The 24,716-nt window shown below is 41.1% G+C and overlaps 1 protein-coding gene across 1 annotated transcript in view; it reads left to right on the plus strand.

Annotated features, from left to right (window-relative positions):
• Positions 1-24,414, plus strand: part of LOC126204222 (putative odorant receptor 71a) — a 55,981-nt gene extending 31,567 nt beyond the window's left edge. The window contains exons 3-5 of the mRNA XM_049938619.1: positions 592-705; positions 20,046-20,201; positions 24,343-24,414. Coding sequence (XP_049794576.1) covers positions 592-705; positions 20,046-20,201; positions 24,343-24,414 — 342 coding nt within the window. The remainder of the gene's footprint in view (positions 1-591; positions 706-20,045; positions 20,202-24,342) is intronic.
• Positions 24,415-24,716: the final 302 nt, after the last annotated feature.

Genomic DNA, 24,716 nt, shown 5'->3' on the forward strand with positions numbered 1-24,716 from the left:
GCAGATTCAGCAGGTGCCACTACGCCAAGGCGTTCACTTATCAAAAATTAAAATCCTTATATGAACACGTAATGGCATTTTTCTTCTCTTCTGCAGCCAATTGTCATGATAATGTAATTAAGAAGATGTTATTGCTGATATCTGTGTTAAGGTCATAAGGGCGTGGTGCAAGGTATAATTCTACGTCAAAAGTTTCGTCTTCCAACGATGGAGACGTCATCAGAGGCTTTAACGACTCATAAAGCCGTCAAAGTCTCAAACTCAGTTCAGCAAGTCGAACTGTTTATATCTGTCCACGCAACAGTCGATTTGTGACGTTCAGTGGATGCATATAAACAGTTCAGCTTTCTGAACTACTTTGAGACTGTAACTGCTTTCCGAGTCGTTAAAGTAGGTAATGATGTCTACTGCATAGAAACATGAAACGTTAGGCAGAGAATTAAGCCATGGCGCACGACCTTATGCCCACAAAACATCAGCAATAACGCAAATTCCTGTCGTGATAGCTTGCTTTTTATGATGATAATAACATGTTTTACAACCTATGAAGTGCATAGGCACTGAACTTTTCTGCAATTTTTGCAATTTCAGTTGCTACAAGAAACTATGGATCCAGTGGAGACCATCAAACTACTGACTGGTTTCTCTCTCTTCGCCTATCAGACAGCGTTATTCTGCCTCGTCGGGCAGAGGATCATAGATCAGGTGAGTGAAATGAAGGTCGATCGCAGAGAATGGCTTGTTGACATTTCAGAGAGATGAGACTAGTCAGAAAATGATTCTCTTAGAGGCTCCTATAATATGCCAGGGGATACAGTCAAGGTATACTGTCGCACCATAAAATAGTCAGAGGTGTTAGATGGTTTCAGTTTAAGTACCTATAAACGTTTAACCGAATAATGTGACTCGTGTCATGAGCAAATATCTATTCGACACTGAATGTGGCCAATGCAATCGCACATTTCTTACTGTTCTAATTATGGTTACTCGTGAAGATGACTAACGAAGATGGCGCAACTAGTAACGATATCTCAAATGTACTTGCGTATAACAGTCACGGCGGAACGAGCAACGGAACTATATATTTGATTGTATTGAAAACTATGGTGTCCTTGTAAACGAATGCAGTTATCATATTATCGAAACAAAAAGTGATTTCTATTATATTGAAACAAACACTAGTGTTTGAAAGTAGAATATAATCATAAAATGCATACAGCATTTCCTGGACATTACATCAGAAGGGTGATGGAACAAAGTTGAAGCACAAGGCATTTGGCATGCAACAGTCTCCAAAACATGTCCCTGCGAAATTTCTGAAATCGATAACACAGTTCTCAAAATCGAAAGATTGGGAGAGTCATGTTATAAAAATGGTACAAAAATAAAAATATTTAGTTAGTTCACTGATCAGTATAGATTGCAAATATGTAAAGGAGGGCTTTTCAGGAAGACTCAAATGCAAAACTTGCAAAGAAGTCAACGCTACAATCTGACGATGGGCTCAGGCCTGAAACTACTAACTGTGCAATGAAAACATTTCAGAAAAACTTGTGGTTGGGTGCAGTGTTTCCTACATGTAATTTACGAAAACAAGTGCGGTGTTCTGTAACCAAAATGGATAAAAGAAGACCGAAATACTGAATTCGTGTTCCGGAATTGTTTCACCGCGGAAAGCCGTAACGCATCCGTCCTTTCATCGTACGGATGTCGAAATGGCAGATATTGAGATAATCGACTGCGGAACAGTTAATCACCTACAATCGTTTCGTAATGGAAAGCCATCAGGACCAGACAAAATACTTGTTAGATTCTACAAAGATCATGGGAAAGAACTTGCTCCTCCTCTAGAAGCAGTTTATCGTCGTTCTCTGGAACAACGGAAGGTATCTAGAGACTGTACAATTTCGCAGGTCATTCCCGTTTTCAAGAAGGGCAGTAGGTCAGATGCACACAATTGTAGGTTTATATCGCTGACACTTGTAGAAATATGCGACATGTTTTAGGCTAAAGAAATGTGACGTTTTTAGAGACCGAAAGTCTATAAAAACATGGATGCCGCGAAGAGAGATCTTGCGAAAGTCGGCTCTCTCTGTTCCCACGTAAGATCCATAGCGCTTTAGACAACGGCTCTCAAGTTGATGGCGAATTCCTTGTATTCAGGAAGGCATCTGACATTGGCCCATGCTGCCGTTTAGTGAAAAAACACGAGCTTATCGAGTATCAGACCAGATTTGTAACTGGATTCAAGACTTCCTTGCAGACAGAACACAACACGTCGCTCTTAACAGAACAAAATCGACGGATGTGAAGATAGTTTCCGTTGCACAACATGATGTCCGATAGGACTGGTATTGTTTACAGTGAACATAAGTGATCTACTATAAATCATCCCATGCCCTTTAATATAACTTTAAATAGAATAAGAAGCTAAATACTGCAGTCAGTTGCGACCTGTAGGATTGGTAAATAATATATCCTTATTCTTATTAATTAATTGAAGCCAAAAAGAGGCGTATTACTGTTAATAATATAATTGAACTATAAAGTTCCAATTAAGGAAATATAAAGCCAATATGAAAGCTGCTAATTTTTATATTAGCGGTTAAACTCCGTTTTAGTTTAAATAAAAGATTACATTTTTACTGTAAAATAATATAAATTATATTTATAAATACCTAAAAGCAAAAATACCTCCTTAATATCTTCATTGTCGCGCTCTAATTATAAGCTATTTAAGTATAAGAAATATAACATTACTGAAATAAATATTCAATAACTAAAGTTAAAAGATAAATCTTAAAATTCGAATCATCTCAACCTTGAATATAACTGATTAAATAAACAAATAATCTATAAAAACCCTGACCATCGAATAACTCACCCCAGCCATAATCAAATGACTTTGATGAATAATAACCCAACTTCAAAGGTATGTATCTACCGAACTTAGTTGAAAAAAAGGGTATAAATCACATATCACCAACAAACCTAACAAAATAAAGTATACTTAAAGAAAACAAGTTATGAAAAAAATCAAACTTAGAAATAAGATAAATTAAATACGCACCTGAAACAACAACTGTAACTGTCAAAGGAGTATATAGAATGAAATGATAATTAAATCAAGACCCTACGCTGTCGACAGGCGTTGATACACATCAACGGGGACAGTTGAAAATGTGTTCCCCGACCGGGAATCGAACCCGGGATCTCCTGCTTACATGGCAGACCCTCTAGCCATGTTTTTTTTATCGTCACAAGAGGAATAGGAAAAATTAATCAAGATAAAAGACTACCACCAAAATAGCAACAAACAATAAACCGATTGTACCAAATGAAATACAATAACCCTTATCGTCAAAAGAAATCTTGAGTAAAAATTATTATCTCCAGATATTGAATAAAATAATTCAATTCGCAGATGATGCGTTTGTCTATAACAATGTAGCAACACCAGAAGACAGTACCAAATTGCAGAATGGCCTGCAGAGGACTGATGAATAGTGCAGGCTCTGGCAGTTGATCCGAAAAGTAAATAAATATAACGTATTGCGCATACATAGGGAAAGAAATCTACTGCTACACAACCACACTATTGATGAAAATCTGCTGGAAACAGTATCTACAATAAAATACCTAAATGTAAAATTCCAGAGCGACCTTAAGAGGCATGACCAAACAAAGCGAACAACAGAAAAAGCAGATGCCGGACTGAGATTCATAGGAAGAACCTTACGGAATTGTAACTCACCCAGGAAGAAAGTGGTTTAGAAGACGCTTGTTCGACCAAATCTAGAGTACTGTTCATCAATCTGGTACCATCACCAGGTAGTACTGGTAGAAGAGATAGAGAATATCCAAAGAAGAGCGGCGCTTCTCGTCACGGGATCGTTTACTCTGAAACGTCCCCTTTTGAACAATTCTACACGACTGTGCTTAAACTGACACACAATATTTTTTAGCGCAACGCAATCTGACTTTCAACACACAATATTTTGTTAGCGCAACGCAATCTGACTTTCAAAATTCTCTACAAGAGAATGGCCCTGACTAACATTAAACTATCTCTTTCACAAATCACTTACCTCACAAAAATCTTCGCTGCTCAAGCTACTGCAATACAGCGAGCGCCACTACTGCCAGCTAAATAAAAGATTCAAACTATGGAAGGCACTAACTACTGATAGGGATAGTTAGCAAATGAAAGATATTAATAGAGAACAAACAATGTATTTACCTTGATATCATGACAAATTACAAAACTCCACCATCTCTCTCCCCACACCCACCACTGCTGGCGGCTCACCTCCAACTGCCCAGCGCTACGTGCTGTTCACAGCCAGCTGCCTAACACTACAATGGTTGAGTATTACAACAATGCAAAGCAGCCACAGACTGCACACGGCACAGCCGGTGATTTTCATACTGAGGTGGCGTTATCAATAAAAAAACCTAAACAGCCTACTTACATAGCCCCCATGCTCCCCACAAAAAAATTTTACAAATTTTGTTGGGCACTGGCCAATACATATTTGTTAAATTTTTTTTTCACAATTACAATAACAAAGAAATCAAATGCACACACTTATTGATACAATGTTGGTCAAAAGCTAAAATTTTCTCACAGTCCATAAAGACAGTTCTGATCATTCATCACATTGCAGTGTTTTTCTCAAAGTCTGAGCAGTAAACGAAAATGCACACGGAAGTAGTGGATTTCCATGCAGTCTTGAAGAAGTATCGTTGTCCTTCCAACGGAAAGACAGTGCTGACTCGACATGCAGACAGGTAATGGGCCACAACAGAGCAAACCCACAGCAGAGTCAGTCGAAGTTTTGAAGAGTATTGGTGGGTAGGTCATCACAGAGCAGACCCACTGTAGTCCTGGTAGAGATTGTGGTATTGGTGGGCCACCAGAGGTGCAGACCCACTGCAGTCCTTGTAGAAATAATGGTACTGATGGATCATCAAAGATGTAGACCCACTGTAGTCCTTGTAGAGATTACGGTACTGGTGAGCCACCAGAGGTGCAGACCCACTGCAGTCCTTGTAGAGATGGCCAGCAGCCATCTGTTGTGACTGTGCAGGTGCACAATCACCATCTTGCGGATAATATAACAAGTCCATAACCACCACTTGTGCACTCACAAAGTTGTTGGAATTGTCCTTAGAACAAGCAATGCTGTTATCCAGTCCCTTGCTGAATTATTAACACACGTGCAAACACTAACAGTCCCTACTCCTCACATATTGTCCATATACTATGACCAATAGAAACGTGTGCAGTGAAATGTAACTTACAAGTTGCTTAATTTGATGACCTGGTGTCAATTACAATTTTATAACATAAGAACACAATAACAAAGATACAAAACACATCATTCAAGAACATAACAATACAAATAACAGTTGCGGTAATAGGGGCTTTACAAAAGAATAGAAATAAACATATACATCAGTGTTACAAAAATAATGACATAAGTACATACATAAAGATCAGAATAACTTTTGAAACATCACCTCCACATATGAGCAACAAAACAGAATTTACCAAGTAAATAACATAGTATTAGAAAAATTCTACAACATAGCTCTAATCAGCTAAACACATAAAGACAGGAAAAACACAAATACACAAGGGTACACAAACACATAGAGGCATAACACAAAAGGAAAGGACAGGGTTTGTTTTCAGTGTAACATTTGGTACTGCAGTCCAACCCAAAACTTCATTCCATAGATCTTTCGTCTTATTTCAACCTTTGCTTCTACCAAAAAAAATCCTATCCAAGCATGCTTTCTGTATTTATTTCACATATTTCTTACCTCATTATTTATTCCCAAGAAAATCCTACCTATACCTGCTTTCTGTACTTTACTCGTATAGCTTCTCAATGCATTTTTTTTTAATTAATCGCTACTCATTATCTTATAGGCTACCCCCTCTTAAGCTAACTTATATCTACTGAGCTCAGATGCTAAACTAAGGGACGAGGCAATGCAGCATCACATAAAACAATTAATATAAACAGCAATAAAAAAAACGCAGATTTGCGAAGCAAGCAGTATTAAGAAATTAGCAAAGCAATTGTAATATTACAACTAATCTAAGGCAATGTGCAGCAAACAATAAAAATATAAAAATAAATCATTAGTAAAACTGGCTTAACAGAATAATACAAAATCAAATTCAATAACACTATGCCTGGCAAACAGCAGCAACTTATACCTAAATATGACATAGCTCAAGCAGAAAAAATAGTACACTAAAGATAACAATGCAGATAAGGGAAATGTATAATCACATCTTAATGTCTAAGTAATTAAAGTGGTGCACCACAAAAACTAATTCTACAAAAAAATTACTAAGTACTAGAAAAGAAAATTATGTATGCAGTTCCTGTGAAGGTAAATGATTTTTTTTTTTTGCTCCATCATTGTTTTTTAAATTATTATTTACTCGATCTGTAGACAGAAAATATTTATATTAGTACATCTATTTGAACCAATGCTGCAGTGCAGCTAGAAACTAGATATCAAATGAAATAAGCAACTATGTACAAAGCAAAGCATAAAAATATCATTCAGTAGTCATGAGGTATTTCATAAGTTAGTAGAAAAATCTCTCAACTAGAGAGACAGTAGTCATAATCAGGTGTATAGACATAAAAATATTTCTCGTCATTTCATTAGGCATCCAGTGTAATCATATGTTTTCAAGTTCGACCGTGTCGTTTTTGCGATGCTTTCTACAAAAGAATGTCAATAGCGATTATAATGGCCTCCCCCTTTTTTTTTTCTTCTACCTGTGCCGCTGGAAGGCTAATGGCTTTTTTTTTTTTTTGTTCGGGCGGCTGTCGCCCAGGTGGGTGCCCGCGACGCATTACGTGCAGGTGGTCACTGAACTTTCTTACCGAAATATTTACGACAGCAGTTTCCGCTACGACAGTCTCACATAAAAATATTTCACAGGTCAAGAATTAGCGTTGCAAATCTGTAGAAACAAAATCCTATAAATATAACAGCGTCCAAAAAAAATTTTCGTCGGCATTGTGATACATTCACGCATTTACACACATTTCATAATTCTAAAAGTACGATTCTCGGTTTCCAACATACGTCTTCACAAGGCAGAGTTCCTAACCGTTACTCATTACTCCTTACCTTATTATACATATATATATTCGTCGACGCTTCTTTAATATTTCATTACATGAAATACGTAGCATAATCAAATTCCTCATATAGCATCAGCTTCTTGACCATAAACATACCTCAGCAGCACAAAACACATCGTCGTCGTCAAAATAACATCATAACACCTCAGTCAAATCTCAAAATCGTCGTAGCTTTCTAATTTCAAAACCTAAAAAAAATTCTCTGCTCATGTCAAAAGTGTCATCTGCCTCAAACGTACTTTAAAAATCATGATTCCATACCAAACACATCATTCAAAGCTCACATAGTATCACAATGGTTCCAAAAAAATATGAACAGTTTACAAAGTACAAACAAAATACAATTTCATAAGTGTGAAGTTATTCAACTGTGTAATTACGTAAGCATCTGTCACTAATGTAGTAAAAAAAATGTTTGTCTCTCTCAGTTAAATGATCTGATAGCTGTGTAATACTGTGTTGGAGAAATATGGTACCGATGTGTAAAGTTGTATAAGCAAATACCATATTAGCTAGGGTTCCTTGTGGTTGCCACACACATGGTACACAAAGTAAGCGTGTACCCCCCTGAGGATTAATGTAATTATACCCTCAGGTGTTACAGATTACAGCAATGGAATGAAATGTATCACGGAAAACTTTCTTTGTAAAAAAAAATCTTTAAAATAAATGTTTTAAGTATAAAATTAATCACTCAAATACGTGTCCTGTAGCGCTAAACTGTGCGTCATGTTGTAAGATAATTCTATGAAACTGTCGTAGTTATCGTCCTCTGTAAGCAAAGTTCTGCTAAAGTCAATGTACTTACCTCATAATACACAAAAGTGAAATGCTTTGTGTATAGATATCGTAGTTATTACGCTTATTGTTGTGATGAAGAAAGTACTGTACTGTAACGTATTGTTGTGCTACGAAAAAGGCTGTCTCATTGTAGCTATACCACAAAAGTTACTACAAAAACATGTTTTACTTTCCAGAAGAAGTCAGAAAAACTGTGCAGATATAAAACAGATACACCGCAAAAGCAACAAGGCAAATTGTGTCACACATTAGTAGCGTCGTGATATAGTCGTGTAGCTGTCAAATAAACTAACCACTGTGTCACCTGGTACCTCTCAGAAAGCACCTTGAATCCATAATGTATTTGCAAGTAAACCAAAATGTTGCATTAAAAAAAACAGATTATCTTTCAATAAACGGTTTTACGTGTGAAATGTGGTGTAAACCTTTACTCTTCCTAGTACGCAGAGTTTGAACAATGCAATTATCATGCGGTATACGTCGTTAAAGAATACTGGAATTTTTCTCAAGGTTAGCGTCTATGTTATTTTTCTCGGAGCCAGCCGGCGCACGCGGCTCCCTGCGGTGCGGGTCATTGTCTGTTGGCGCGCGTCGTTAATGGGATTCGGAGACCGAACCTCTACAAATTCGCCTTGCCGAGAGGGCCCAGCTCTGTTATAATCCCGCCAGTTCTGATGAAATTCAGGTCTGTCGTTATATCGGTAGTTTACATAGTTTCTTGTTTGTCGGTCATGTGGTGGAGAATTTCTCCCGGAATCGTAACTGCGCGCTGAACTGTTGCGTCTGAAGTTATTCTGCCCCCTTTTTTTTTTTTTTTTTTTTTTAACAGCTTATAGTAAAAATCATTGTGTCGGCGAGTAGCATATCGGTCATTGTTAGGTCGTGTCGGCGGTTCCATCTTAAAATTCGGTGCACATTGCCAATTTCTTTCATAACTTCCGAAGTGTCCTGTGTCACTATTTTGTGGCTGTTCCGCACTTCCATGTCCCTCCTCCAGCACTGGGGCGCGAGCGTCCTCTGAAATACGCAATTCTTGTATTACCTGTGTCAGCCGATCTTGTACTTCGCGGATTTCTCTTTGGTGTTGCGTACTAATCTGATTCTGATTTTGTTTGAATTTCCCAACTTGTTCATACTCCTCTGCGTCAGTAAAAGCTACAGGTCTCGTGTCATTCAGATCATCATCCACCTTTGTAGATAAGTCAATGACCTGATCCGAAAGTTCAACTACTTTCTCCGATAATGCACTAATTTCCTCCATGTGTCTTTCTACTGTGTCCTTCAAATTCTCCTGAGTTTCCGCAAGCCGCACAACCGAATCGGTAGATGCAACTGAGTCAATTTCAGCCTGCAAGGTGTCGTGATTTTCATGAACAATAGTTTGCAGCTCCTTTATGGCCGCTTCGCAATTCTGTAATGCATCTTCATGACGCGAAAAAATAGGTTGGAAACGCTCACAAATCCGTGCCTTTACGTCATTACAGACCTTTTGACATTTCGATTCGATGTTATGCAACTCAACAGCCAAATCTTCACGTGTTTGTTCAAGCGTGGTGTGAAGATTTTGTTCCATTGCGTCTAACTTTTGTAGCTTTTGCTGTATTTGTCTCTCATTTTGTTCCATTTGTTTCTGACTTTGTTCAATTGTGTCTAATTTTTGAAGCTTTTGTAGTGTTTGTCTCTGATGTTGTTCCATTTGTTGCATTAGCTGTAATAACAATGCATTAGTGTCTGGAATCTGTTCCTCTACGCTTTTCGGCAGTGCATTTGCACCGGCAACATTCACATTTTGACAAGCAGAAAATGTGTCTTGACTTATTTGAGAAAACGGTGAGTATCCAAAACCTGAATCTACAGTATTTGTGAGATCGTCTCGTGTCATTTCGGATTCCTGAGCCGAGCTATTGCCGACCGATCGATCGATAATGCTTCCCTGTTCTCTAATTGTTTCGCTGTCTACACCATTGTTTGCAACCCGCTCCATTTCCCTATGCACAATTACCAAATTACTACTTTGAACGTCTGTTAATTCATTACACAGTGGTGCTGGCAAACTACGTTCGTCGTCACTATTATTTCTCAGTTTGCTTTGGAGCCTAGTGTTACGTTTTTCACACGCCATTATTGTCACAGTATTTCACACGACAACACAGAAAAACACAATTTCAAGAGCAAAAATAAGAGAACACATTAACATAACACTGAAAATAATATCTAGTTAATTGCAGCTGCGAAATACTTGGTGCAAATCTACATGCATACCACAACTGTTTTATTGTACAACAATGAAAAACTACAACTACAAAGGAGATTTTCTCTAAAATTACGCGCTAGCAATAAACAAAAGCTACACTAATTACACAAACTACAAGAAAAAATCAGAAGATTCCAGTGAGGTATCCTAGGCTAAGGGTCGACATATGAAACGTCCCCTTTTGAACAATTTTACACGACTGTGCTTAAACTGACACACAATATTTTTTAGCGCAACGCAATCTGACTTTCAACATACAATATTTTGTTAGCGCAACGCAATCTGACTTTCAAAATTCTCTACAAGAGAATGGCCCTGACTAACATTAAACTATCTCTTTCACAAATCACTTACCTCACAAAAATCTTCGCTGCTCAAGCTACTGCAATACAGCGAGCGCCACTACTGCCAGCTAAATAAAAGATTCAAACTATGGAAGGCACTAACTACTGATAGGGATAGTTAGCAAATGAAAGATATTAATAGAGAACAAACAATGTATTTACCTTGATATCATGACAAATTACAAAACTCCACCATCTCTCTCCCCACACCCACCACTGCTGGCGGCTCACCTCCAACTGCCCAGCGCTACGCGCTGTTCACAGCCAGCTGCCTAACACTACAATGGTTGAGTATTACAACAATGCAAAGCAGCCACAGACTGCACACGGCACAGCCGGTGATTTTCATACTGAGGTGGCGTTATCAATAAAAAAACCTAAACAGCCTACTTACAACTCGACGCGAGAGAGTTACCGAGATGCTCAAGAGACTCCATTATCAGACGTTACAGGAGAGGCGTTGTATGTCACTTAGAGGTCTACGATTGAAATTTCGCGAGAGCACTTGCCAGGAAGAGTCGGACAACGTATTACTTCCCACCACATACGTGTCGCGTAAGACCATGACGAGAAAATTCGAGAAATCGAGCTAAGAGAGGCTTACCGACAATCATTCTTCCTACGCACCATTTGCGACTGGAATAGAGTAGGGGTACCAGAAGTACCCTCCACCACACAACGTTAAATGTCTTGTGAAATATGTTGCAGATAAATGCGTTGAAAATCTATGATTGCCAGAAAAATTCTACCACAATACCAAAACGGATGGTGCAGCAAACGATTATGGTTATCTGTTATACATTCCTGATAACGCCACACCATAGCAGTCTGTATAACAGAGAACCACCTATATGAATATCAAGAGCTCAGATGGAAAACCAGTCCTAAGCAAAGAAGGGAAACAGAAAGGCGGAAGGAGTATATAGAATTAAATGATAATTAAATCAAGACCCTACGCTGTCGACAGGCGTTGATACACATCAACGGGGACAGTTGAAAATGTGTTCCCCGACCGGGAATCGAACCCGGGATCTCCTGCTTACATGGCAGACCCTCTAGCCATGTTTTTTTTTTTTTTTTATCGTTGTTTGGTCGTTGCGGACGTCGCATGACATGCGTTAAAGTTAGTTTGTTGATCCTTCCACTCAGTTTTTTATTACAGAGGCCAAACAGCTCTCTGACAGAACCCGTCGAGCTACAGTGCCGGCATCCATCTGAGCCACCGAGGGCACAGAGGATAATGCGACTGCAGGTATTTATCCGTTGCACGATCCCCTTGAGACCCACATTCCCAACTTAATGTCCAACCACTACATTCGTAGTGCCCCTGCCCATTACACTCATTACTCACGGCGGACAACTTACCGAGTCCCAGGCAATGCGTGTGCATCCAGCACAGAACAAGATCAGTGTCCGGTTAGCCTTAACTAAATGAAGATAGTATCTGTTCTTTCGGACATGTCCGAAAGAACAGATATCATCATCATAGAGTATATAGAACGTCTATACAAGGGAGATGCTCTTGAGGAAAATATTATCAAAATGGAAGAGGAAGTAGAGGAAGATGAGAAAGGAGGTATGATACTCCGTGAAGGATTTGACAAAGCACTGAAAGATTTAAGTCGAAACACGGCCCCGGGAGTAGACAACATTCCACTAGAGCTACTGAAAGCCTTGAGAGGGGCGGTCATAACAAAACTCTTCCATCTGGTGAACAAGGTGTACGAGACAGGCGAAATACCCTCAGACTTCAAGAAGAATATTCAATCATCCTAGTTCCAAAGAAAGCAGGTGCTGACAGGTGTGAAAATTACCGAACTATCAATTTAATAAGTCACAGCTGCAAAATACTAACACGAATCATTTACAGAAGAATGGAAGAACTTATAGAAGCCATCCTCGGGAAAGATCAGTTTGGATTCCGGAAAAATGTAGGAACACGCGAGGCAATACTGACCCTACGACGTAACTTAGAAGCTAGGTTAAGGAAAGGTAAGCCTACGTTTCTAACATTTGTAGACGTACAGAAAGCTTTTGACAATGTTGGCTGGAATCCTCTCTTTCGAATTCTGGATGTGTCAGGGGTCAAATACAGGGAGCGAAAAGCTATTCACAATTTGTACAGAAACCAGATGGCAGTTATAAGAGTCGAGGGGCATGAAAGGGAAGCTGTGGTTGAAAAGGGGGTGAGAGAGGATTTTAGCCTATCCCCGACGTTATTCGATCTGTATATTGAGCAAGCAGTAAAGGAAACAAAAGAAAGATTCGGAGTATCCATGGAGAAGAAATAAAAACTTTGAGGTTTGCCGATGACATCGTACTTCTTCCAGAGACAGCAAAGGACTTGGAAGAGCAGTTGAACGGAATGGACAGTATCTTGAAAGGAAGACATAATACGAAATTCAACGATAGCATAACGAGGATTATGGAAAGTAGTCGAATTAAATCAAGTGATGCTGAGGGAATTAGATTGGGAAATGAGACAAAGTAGTAAATGAGTTTTGCTATTTGGGAAGCAAAATAACCGATGACTGTTGAAGCAGGGAGGATATAAAATGTAGACTGTCAATGATAATAAAAGCGTTTCTGTAGAAGAGAAATTTGCTAACGTCGAGTATAGATTTGAGTGTCAGGAAGTCCTCTCTGAAAGTATTTGTATGAGTGTGGCCATGTACGGAAGTGAAACATGGACGATAAATAGTTCAGACACGCAGAAAATAGAGCTTTTGAAATGTGGTGCTACAGAAGAACGCTCAAGATTAGATGGGTAGATAACGTAACTTATGAGGAGGTACTGAATAGAATAGGGGAGAAGAGATTTTGTGGTAGGCCGGCCGCGGTGGTCTCGCGGTTCTAGGCGCGCAGTCCGGAGCCGCGCGACTGCTACGGTCGCAGGTTCGAATCCTGCCTCGGGCATGGATGTGTGTGATGTCCTTAGGTTAGTTAGGTTTAACTAGTTCTAAGTTCTAGGGGACTGATGACCTAAGATGTTAAGTCCCATAGTGCTCAGAGCCATTTGAACCATTTAGATTTTGTGGTACAGCCTGAACAAAATGGTTCAAATGGCTCTGAGCACTATGGGACTCAACTGCTGAGGTCATTAGTCCCCTAGAACTTAGAACTAGTTAAACCTAACTAACCTAAGGACATCACAAACATCCATGCCCGAGGCAGGATTCGAACCTGCGACCGTAGCGGTCTTGCGGTTCCAGACTGCAGCGCCTTTAACCGCACGGCCACTTCGGCCGGCCCTGAACAAAAGAAGGCATCGGTTGGTAGGACACATTCTGAGACGTGAAGGGAAGCGGGTGGGGTGAAAATCGTAGAGGGAGACCAAGAGATGAATAAAATAAGCAGATTCAGAATGATATAGGTTGCAGTAGTTACTCGGAGATGATGAGACTTACACAGGATAGAGTAGCATGGAGAGCTCCATCAAACCAGTGAAATATCAAATATGTCATGTATGTGTGAGATCCTAAGGGACCAAACTGCTGAGATCATCGGTCCATAGACTTACACACTACTTAAACCAACTTAAACTGAATTATGCTAGGAATAACTGGCACACCCAAGCCCGACGGAGGACTCGAACCGCCGGCAGGAGGGGCCGGGCAATTCGTGATTGGTCCCGGCGGAGGTTCCAGTCCACCCTCGGGCATGGGTGTGTGTGTTTGTCCTGAGGATAATTTAGGTTAATTAGTGTGTAAGCTTAGGGACTGATGACCGTAGCAGTTAAGTCCCATAAGATTTCACTCACATTTGAACATTTTTTTTTTTTTTTTTAATTTGTGGCTAGCGCCTCTTACCGCGCGGCCACTCCGCACGTCCAAAATGCGAGCTTACGGAATATCAGAACAGGATGCGACAGTACTGTAAATTGCTCTTCGGGAACAGAACACCGCGTTTCATCCTCAACGGAGAGACATCGTCTGGCGTAAATGTATCTTCTGGTGCCTCCCCAAGGCAGTATTATAGGACCATAACTGTTCCCGATAATAATGAAGCGCCAATGAAATTTATATAGGCTTGCGTATTCGAATATAGAGATATGGAAACAGGCAGAATACGGGGCTGTGGTCGGCGACGCCTATATTAGACAAGTGTCTAGCGCAGTTGTTAGATCAGTTACTGCGGCTGCAATGGCTGGTTATCAAGATTTAAGTGAGTTTGAACGTGATGTTATAGTCGGCGCATAAGCGGATGGGACACCGCATCTCCGAGGTAGCGATGAAGTGGAGATTTTCCCGTACCACCATTTCACGAGCGTACCGTGGATATCAGGAATCCAGTAAAGCATCAAATCTCCGACATCGTCGCGGCCGGAAAAAGATCCTGCAAGAACGGTACTAACGACGACTGAAGAGTGTCGTTCAACGTGACAAAAGTGCAACCCTTCCGCAAATTGCTGCAGATTTCAGTGCTGGACCATCAACAAGTGTCAGCGTGCGAACTACTCAATGAAACATCATCGTTATGGGCTTTCGGAGCCGAAGGCTCACTCGTGTGCCCTTGGTGACGGCACGACACAAAGATTCATGCCTCGCCTGGGCCCTTCAACACAGACATTGGACTGTTGAGGAGTGGAAACATGTTGCCTGGTCGGACGAGTCTGGTTACAAATTATATCGAACGGATGGACGTGTGCGGGTATGAAGACAACCTCGTGAATCCGTGGACCTGCATGACAACAGGGGACTGTTCAAGCTGGTGGACGCTCTGTAATGGCGTGTGGTAATGGAGTGGCGCTTGTGCAGTTGGAGTGACATGGGACTGCTGATACGTCTAGATGTGACTCTGACGGGTTACACGTACGTAAGCATCCTGTCTGATCATCTGCATCCATTTATGTCCATTGTGCATTTTGACGGACTTGGGCATTTCCAGCATGACAATGCGACACCTCACACGCCCCAAATTGGTACAGAGTGGCTGCAAGAATACTCTTCTGAGTTTTAACACTTTCGCTGGTCACCAAACTCCCCAGACCAGAACATTATTGAGCATATCGGGGATACCTTGCAACGTGCTGTGCAGAAGAGATCTCCACACCCTCGTACTTTTACATGTTTATGGAGAGCCCTGCAGTATTCATGGTGTCAGTTCCCTCCAGCACTACTCCAGACATTAATCGAGTCCATGCCACGTTGTTTTGCGGCACTTCTGCGTGCGCGCGAGGGCCCTACGCGATATTGGGCAGGTGTACCAGTTTCTTCGGCTCTTCAGTGTAGACTAATGTCCTACGGATAACTTAGGACAATTCCATGACACTGTTCGCAAATGTTGCTGCTATGTACAGAAAAGTTGCAACTCTAGAAAATTGTAGCGAAATGCAAGACGACCTGCAGAAGGTAGACTCTTTGGTGCAAGAATTGGCATTTGACCCTCAGTATAAACAAGGTAAGTAAATGTAACGTGTAACCCATAGATAGGCGGAAAGACCCTTTATTGTTTTATTACACGATTGAAGAACAGTCATTGGGAAAAGCCACATCAGTTAAATGTCTGGGAGTCTGTATAGACTACGGAGTAATTTACTGTGAAACCACATAAAAGTTATGGCATGAAGCTCAGGCTGCCGACAAGTAAACGGAAGAATCCTCAGGACATGTAGTCTACCCACAAAGCATGCAGTTTACAAAGCTTTTGTTCGACCGATACTTTTGTATTGCCTCTGACGCTGGGGTCGTTACAAACTGGGATTGATAGGTCAAACATAGAAGATCCAAAGAAAAGCAGCGCGGTTCGTCACAGGTTCGTTTAGTAACTGCGAAAGCCTCAGCGAGATGCTCATCCAACTCCAGACGCTAAAGGGGAGGGGTAGTGTATCACAATGTGGATTGCTGTTAAAATTTCGACAGTGTACGTGCATGCTGATTTCTCCTCATATTTCTCGCAAAAATACTCTAAAGGTAAAATCAGAGATGTTTAATCTCGCACAAGGATTACCACTCACTATTCGCGATTGGAACACGAAAGCGGGAAGTGATACTGAAATACGAAGTACTCTCTGCAGATATCGAAAGGTGCTTTGTGTAATATATCTGATCGAAAGTATCCGGACACACATCAGTGGACACTGCTAGGAGTCTGTCCACCCTTCACCTGCTAACTGTTCCTCTAGTGTACGCAGTACACAATGGTGTAAAATGTCTGTCCTCATTTAGCCTTTTCTTAAGTGCTCTAAGAAAACCATAACAACCACATACTGTAATATCACCACCTCTGCACCTCACTTGGCACTACAAACGGTGGAAGATGGTGCTCCAGGCATTCACCAGACTTATGTAAATCGTAAAAGAAGAGACTCGAATGTGATGCGATAGAAGAACGTTGATAATTAGATGATCTGATAAAAAAAGAAATCAGGAGATTCTCTGCATAATCAATGAAGAGATGGATATGTAGAAAACACTGACAACACAGCCTGACAGGACATGTGCTAAGACATCAGAGAGTAACTTCCAGGTACTAGAGGTAGTTGCAGATGGTAGAAACTTTAGATGAAGACACAGGTTGGTATGTTGTTGTTGTGGTCTTCAGTCTGAACACTGGTTTGATGCAGCTCTCCATGCTACTCTATACTGTGTAAGCCTCTTCATCTCCGAATCACTACTTCAACCTACATCCTTCTCAATCTGCTTATTTTGTTCATCTTTTGGCCTCCCTCTACGTATTTTACCCCCCACGCTTGCCTCCAATACTAAATTTATGATCCATTGGTGTCTTAAAATGTGCCCTATCAACCGATCCCTTCTTCTACTTAGATAGAGCCACGAATTTCTTTGCTGCCAAATTCTATTCATTTTCTGCTCATTAGTTACGTACTCTACCCATCCAATGTTCAGCATTCTGTTATAGCATAACATTTCTAAAGCTTCTATCCCCTTATTGTCTAAGCTGTTTATCGACCATGTTTCACGTCCGTACATGGCTACAGTACAGACAAGTACCTTTACAAAGACTTCCTAACACTTAGGTCTATACTCGATGTTAACAAATCTCTCGGAAACGCTGCCATTGCCAGTCTACATATCCTCTCTGCTTAGGCCTCATTAGTTATTTTGCTGTCCCAAGAGCACAGCTCATCTACGACTTTAAGTGTCTTGTTTCCTAATCTAATTCACTCACTGTCACCTGATTTAATTCCATTATATTCCATTATCCTTGTTTTTCTTTTGTTCAAGTTCATCTTACATCAGCCTTTCAAGACGCTGTCTATTCCACTTATCTGCTGTTTCAAATGCTCTGCTCTCTCTGACAGAATTGAGATGCTGTCGGCAAACCTCAAATTTTCTATTTCTTCTTCCTAAAATTTCATTTCTACACAAATTTTTCTTTCTTTTCCTTTACTTCCTGTTTAGTGCACAGATTGAATATCATCGGGGACAGGTTAAAATCCTGTCTCATTTTCTTCTCAACCATTGATTACCTTTTATGTCAGTCGAGTCTTAGAACAGCTGTCTGGTTTCTGTACAAGTCGTGCAGAGCCGTTCCCTCTCTGTATTTGACCCCTGCCACCTTCAAAATTTCAAAACGAGTATTCCAGTCAACATTGTCAAAAACTCTCTCGAGGTATACAGATGCTATAAAAGTAGTTTTGCCTTAACGTAACCTATATTTTAAGGTACGTTGAAGTGTTAGTATTGCCTCGCCTGTTCCTCCATTTCTCCTAAATCCAAACTGATCTTCTCCGAGGTCGGTTTCTACCAGTTTTTCTATTATTCTATGAAAAATTTGTGTTATTGTTTTTCAACCACGACTTACGAAACTGATAGTTCGGTAATTTTCACAACTGTCGCAACTGCTTTCTTTGGAAATGGTATTATTACATTCTTCTTGACGTTAGATGGTATTTCAACTGTTTCAAGCGTCTTGCACACCAAATGGAAGAGTTTTCCAACAAATAATTGAGGACATTAGAACTAAGTGTTATTCTGAGATGAAGTGGTTGGCGCGTCAGAGAAAGTGCTAGCGAGTCGTATAAAACTAGTCAGCTGGCTGATGACACCACCTCCCACCCCCAACCCAAAAAAAGACAGACAGAATGTCCAGAATACAGCGGAGACACGAATTACACTCCATCAGAAACACACAAAGACTCTTCCTAATGAAACAACAAATCTGTGATACAAGATACTATTGGCCGATGGTAAAGCATCTGTGCCCAGATGGACTATCAGATCAATTGTGTGACTGGATTGAAGAGTTCCTAGATAACAGAACGCAGCATGTCATTCTCAATGGAGAGAAGTCTTCCGAAGTAAGAGTGATTTCAGGTGTGCCACAGGAGAGTATCGTAGGACCGTTGCTATTCACAATATATATAAATGACCTTGTGGATAACATCGGAAGTTCACTGAGGCTTTTTGCGGGTGATGCTTTAGTATATCGAGAGGTTGTAACAATGGAAAATTGTACTGAAATGCAGGAGGATCTGCAACGAATTGACGCATGGTGCAGGGAATCCAATTGAATCTCAATGTAGACAAGTGTAATGTGCTGCGAATACATAGAAAGAAGCTTCAGTCTAGAACCGCGCAACTGCTACGGTCGCAGGTTCGAATCCTGCCTGGGGCATGGATGTTTGTGATGTCCTTAGGTTAGTTAGGTTTAAGTAGTTCTAATTTCTAGGGGACTGATGGCCTCAGATGTTGAGTCCCATAATGCTCAGAGCCATTTGAACCATTTGAACGTAAAAAGAAAGATCCTTTATCATTTAGCTACAATATAGCAGATCAGCAACTGGAAGCAGTTTTCCATAAATTATCTGGGAGTAGGCATTAGGAGTGATTTCAAATGGAATGATCATATAAAGCTGATCGTCGGTAAAGCAGATGCCAGACTGAGATTCATTGGAATAATCCTAAGGAAATGCAATCCGAAAACAAAGGAAGTAGGTTACAGTACACTTCTTCGCCCATTGCTTGAATACTGCTCACTGGTGTGGGATCCGTACAAGATAGGGTTGATAGAAGAGATAGAGAAGATCCAACGGAGAGCATCGCGCTTCTTACAGGATCATTTAGTAATCGCGAAAGCGTTACGGAGATGATAGATAAACTCCAGTGGAAGACTCTGCAGGAGAGACGCTCAGCAGCTCGGTACGGGCTTTTGCTTCGAGAACATACCTTCACCGAGGAGTCAAGCAGTATATTGCTCCCTCCTACGTATATCTCACGAAGAGACCGTGAGGATAAAATCAGAGAGATTAGAGCCCACACAGAGGCATACCGACAATCTTTCTTTCCACGAATAATACGAGGCTGGAATAGAAGGGAGAACCGATAGAGGTACTCAAAGTACCCTCCGCCACACACCGTCAGGTCGCTTGCGGAGTATGGATGTAGATGTAGAAGCGTTCAGCCTGCTGAGCATGACAGATGTGTCCCTACAGCACAACAGGTGAGAGTTCATACTGTTTTGTCCAACCTCTAAAGTTCACTCGTTTGGGTTGCTGTGCAGAGCGAGCGCCTGGTCCACTCGGCCTTCAGCTGTGGCTGGCCGGACGGCGACGGGCGCTGCAAGCGGCTGCTGCTCGTCTTCTGCCTGCGCTCTTCCAGAGCCGCCAGCCTCAAGGTCGGCCTGCTCTACCCGCTGTCCAAGGAGATGGTCATCCAGGTCAGTAGCGTGCGCGGTGTCGCTGTTATAAAAGGGGCGCTCACGAAACCTAAGCTTATCAGGCGTAAAGAGAAACCTTGTTGTTTCACACTGAGGCGACAAAAGTCACGAGATACTTCCTAATATAGTGTCATACCTCCTTTTGCACGGCGTAGTGCAGCAGCTCGAAGTGGCATGGACTCAGCAAAGCGTTGGAAGTACCCTGCAAACATACTGAGCCCTGCTGCTTCATAGCTGTCCATAACTGCGAAAGTGTTGCCGGTGCAGGAGTTCGTGCACAAACGGCTCTCTCGGTTATGCCCCATAAACATTCGAGTGGGATTCACGTCGGGCGATCTGGGTGGCCACACCATTCGCTCGAACTGTCCAGAATGTTCTTCAAACCAATCGCGGACAAATGTGGTCTAGTGACACGACACATTGTTGTTGTGTTGGCAGAAGAGCCAACACCGTGTTACTAGTGGAGGCAGAAATGCATGCGATTTAGCTCACGCAGGCTGGCGTGAGGAGGGAAGAACTATACTGACGTCAGGTCTGGAACATGACAAGGAATTAGAATTCAGAAAGCGGACGTAATTAGTTTGATACTTAACTTTAATCCATTAATGATGAACGTCGCTCTTGACGGTACATGATTCACAATATTATCTGTTCAGAATACATTCATAGTAACTGAATATGACGCTTTGCTAGGTCGTAGCAAATGACGTAGCTGAAGGCTATGCTAAACTGTCGTCTCTGCAAATGAGAGCGTATGTAGACAGTGAACCATCGCTAGCAAAGTCGGCTGTACAACTGGGGCGAGTGCTAGGGAGTCTCTCTAGACTAGACCTGCAGTGTGGTGGCGCTCGGTCTGCAATCACTGATAGTGGCGACACGCTGGTCCGACGTATAATAACGGACCGCGGCCGATTTAAAGGCTACCACCTAGCAAGTGTGGTGTCTGGTGGTGACACCACAACTGTCATGAATAAAAATTCCACCGTTGTCTGGGAAATTAAGTACATGAATAGCTGCAAATAGTCTCCAGACAGACGAAGATAAACATTTCCAGTCAATAATCGGATTCAGTTCACACTATTACAGAGCCACCGCCAGCTTGCCAGCTTGTTGACAACCAGGGCCCATAGCTTCGTGGGGTCTGCGCCACATTCGAACCCTATTATCAGCTCTTACCAACTGAAGTCGGGACTCATATGACCAAGCCATGGTTTTACAGTCATCTAGAGTCCATCCGATATGGTCACGAGTCCAGGAGAGGCACTGCAGGGGATTTCGTGCTGATAGCAAAGACAGTCTCGTCGGTCGTCTGCTCCCATAGCCCATTAACGCCAAATTTCGCCGCACTATCCTAACGGATACGTTAGGATAGTTTGCTATCTCTGCGATTTGGAGGGAATCTGAATATCACTCATCTGACTGTTGTTTCTGCTTCATAAAAGTTAAGGTGACAATGTCAAAATCAAAACATACAGTGGTGTACCCCAAATTGCAATATGCAATGACACCAGTTCCACACTGCGAAGAACCGCCCATACCAAAGCCTACAGAACACGTGACATCTGATGAAGAGAATTCAGATTCTGATGGAAGCAAGAAATGAAAATAAACAGTTTTATGACGCAGCTTATGAACAAATCTGTTCGCCTGAGCCTTGCTTATCGACTTAATAACATGTAAACCATCTCATACGAGATTTAAAGTTATCCGAAAAGAGGTCGAAATGCTTGGTTCCCGGCTGAAAAGACGGAATCTTCTTCAAAAGAACACAAACGTATGTCTTATCGTAATCGTCATTCTCAATTTAAAGACTGTTTTTCTGAACAAATTGCCTTACTGTTTTGTACTGGCATTTCTTCTCTTATGGACACATTTCGTATTGAGTATAGCCCAAAAAAATGTCTCTTGTTCATTGACTCCTCTAAAGTCAATGCAGCTTCTGCGGAGCGATAACGAATTCCCATCATGCCTGTAGCTCACTCTGCTAGTATGAAAGAAACATGTGGGAACTTTAAATTTATATTGGGAAAGCTTGAGTACCTAGTGTAGGAAAAGGAATGTGTGAGGTGTTTTGAAGGTAACTACAGTTCTTTTTGGTGTGCATCTTGGTTACAGAAAGTTCTGTTATTTTTTGTGTCAATGGGATAACAGGGACAGAAAAAACCATTACTTTATAGGCGAATGGTCAACGTGCGAGTCATTCACTCCCGGACAGAAAAATCTGAAGTATGATGTACTGTGTAATCCTAAAATACTCGCCTACCTCCGTTACATATCAAATTAGTAGTACTGAAGAATTTAGCCAAATCCTTGCATAATACCTTGGTTTCATGTACTTAAAAAAGATGTCTCCTAAAATTAGTGAAGCAAAAATTAAAGAAGAAATATTTGAGGATCCACAAATACGATCACTGATTGATGATGAAATGTCTGAGGAACTATTGAATCCACTGGAGAAAGCAGCTTGGGAACCATTCAAAAAATTACTCATATTTTAATGGGAAATAAAAAGGCAGAAAACTGACTTGATAATGTCAATAATCTTATAACATCTTATAAAAATTTGAGTTGTGATATTACTTACTGCTCCAGTCGCAACTACAATTCTTTCCGAAAAATCTGGGCGCAGTGAACGATGAGCGAGGAAACACTTTCATCAGGAGATTGCAGCTATGGAAATGAGGTATCAAACCAAATGGAAGCCTAATTTCTGGGCCATTATTGTTAATACCATTAGGAGGGGTGTTCCATAGGTGAAATATAGCGTAAAATAGTAGTTTTTTACTTTCTAGATGGGTCAAAATGTATGAATATTGTATAGTTAAGATTTTAGAAAATATTAAACAGTTCCAAATTATAACCGCCTGTCTCTCGAAAACCTTGAGTAATGGGGAAAAACTGATTCTTGAATCCAGGAGAAAAACTACTATCAGCATCACATCTTTTTTGTTCTTCAGAGCAGTTCTACATTTACATCTGCATATATACTCCGCTAGCCACCAAGTGGTGTGTGGCAGAGGGCACAGTTCGCGCCAAAGTCATATTTCCCCCCCACTGTTCCACTAGCGAATCGCGTGAGGGTAAAACGACTATCTGAACGCCTCAGTACGAGCTCTAATTTCCCTTATCTTTGAATGGTGATCACTGCGCGATTTGAAAGTTGGTGGCAATAATATATGCTCTACATCCTCGGAGAAGATCAGATTTCGGAATTTAGTGAGGAGCCCCTTCCGTTTAGCACGTTGTCTAACTGCAAGTGTGTCCCACTTCAAACTTTCTATGAGATTTGTAACGCTCTCGCGATGGCTAAATGCACCAGTCACGAATCTTGCCGCTGGACCTCATCAATCTCTTGAATCAGACCCAACTGGTAAGGGTCCCACACAGACGAACTAACGTGTTGTAAGCTATTTCCTTTGTTGAAAGACTGCATCACTTCAGGATTCTACCAAAAAAACGCCGTCTAGAGTTTGCCTTACCCGTCACTTGTGTAATCTGATCATTCCATTTGAGATCATTTCGAATAGCCACACCCAGATACTTGACGGATGTTACTGCTTCCAAAGACTGGGCATTTATTTTGTGCTCGTACATTGATGGGGATTTCGTCCTTGTTATACGCAGTAGGTTACTCTTACTGATACTGAGAGATAACTGCCAGTCATTATACCACGCATTAATTTTCTGCAAATCCTCATTGATTTGTTCACAACTTTCGTGTGATACTACTTTCCTGTAGACTACAGTATCATCGGCAAACAGTCTAATACCGCTGTCAATACCATCAACCAGATCGTTTATGTAAATCGTAAAAAGCAGCGGACCTATTACGCTGCCCTGGGGCACACCTGAAGTTACGCTTGTTTCTGTTGAAGTCACCCCTTTCAGGACGACATACTGCTCTCTGTCTGTCACAAATCTTTCTATCCAACCGCATATGTCATCGGATAGACCGTAAGCGCGCACTTTTTGGAGCAAGCGACAGTGTGGAGTTAATCCGCGACACCTTATTTATGATTATGACAAGAGCTTTGTGTCCTCAGCAGATAAGCCTCTAACTTGAAAGATATTTGCTGTTATTCCAGGTATACTGAGCAGCTGTCTGGTCGAACATGCTTTACGGCATGATTTTATTTTCCAGGTGCTGAACACTTCGTACACGCTGTTCAATTTCCTGTATCACACGGAGCGTGCGAGAGCGTCACTGGATTGAGCACAACGGCAAGCTACTGCTGTCGTGGATCGCACGAGAGTGATTCTATATAAGTACAGCAGTTGTCACCTTGGAATAAAAGTTCCTTTCCCGCTGAGCATTCCAATGATCGAGTCTGTGGAACAACGGCGACATTTCCTAATTAAAAATAACCCTGTTTCCTTCCTATTTACAGTTTTTTACATTGTTAGTACAAACATTTCTCTAAGAAAAGACACTGCTTAATGATAAAAATTACATACATCTCTCGTTGTCATCTCTCTATCGAAATTATCTTTCCGGAAACTATAAAATGTTGGCTA

This window comes from Schistocerca nitens, chromosome 9 (genome assembly GCF_023898315.1).
Source record: "Schistocerca nitens isolate TAMUIC-IGC-003100 chromosome 9, iqSchNite1.1, whole genome shotgun sequence".
NCBI classification, from domain to species: domain Eukaryota; kingdom Metazoa; phylum Arthropoda; class Insecta; order Orthoptera; family Acrididae; genus Schistocerca; species Schistocerca nitens.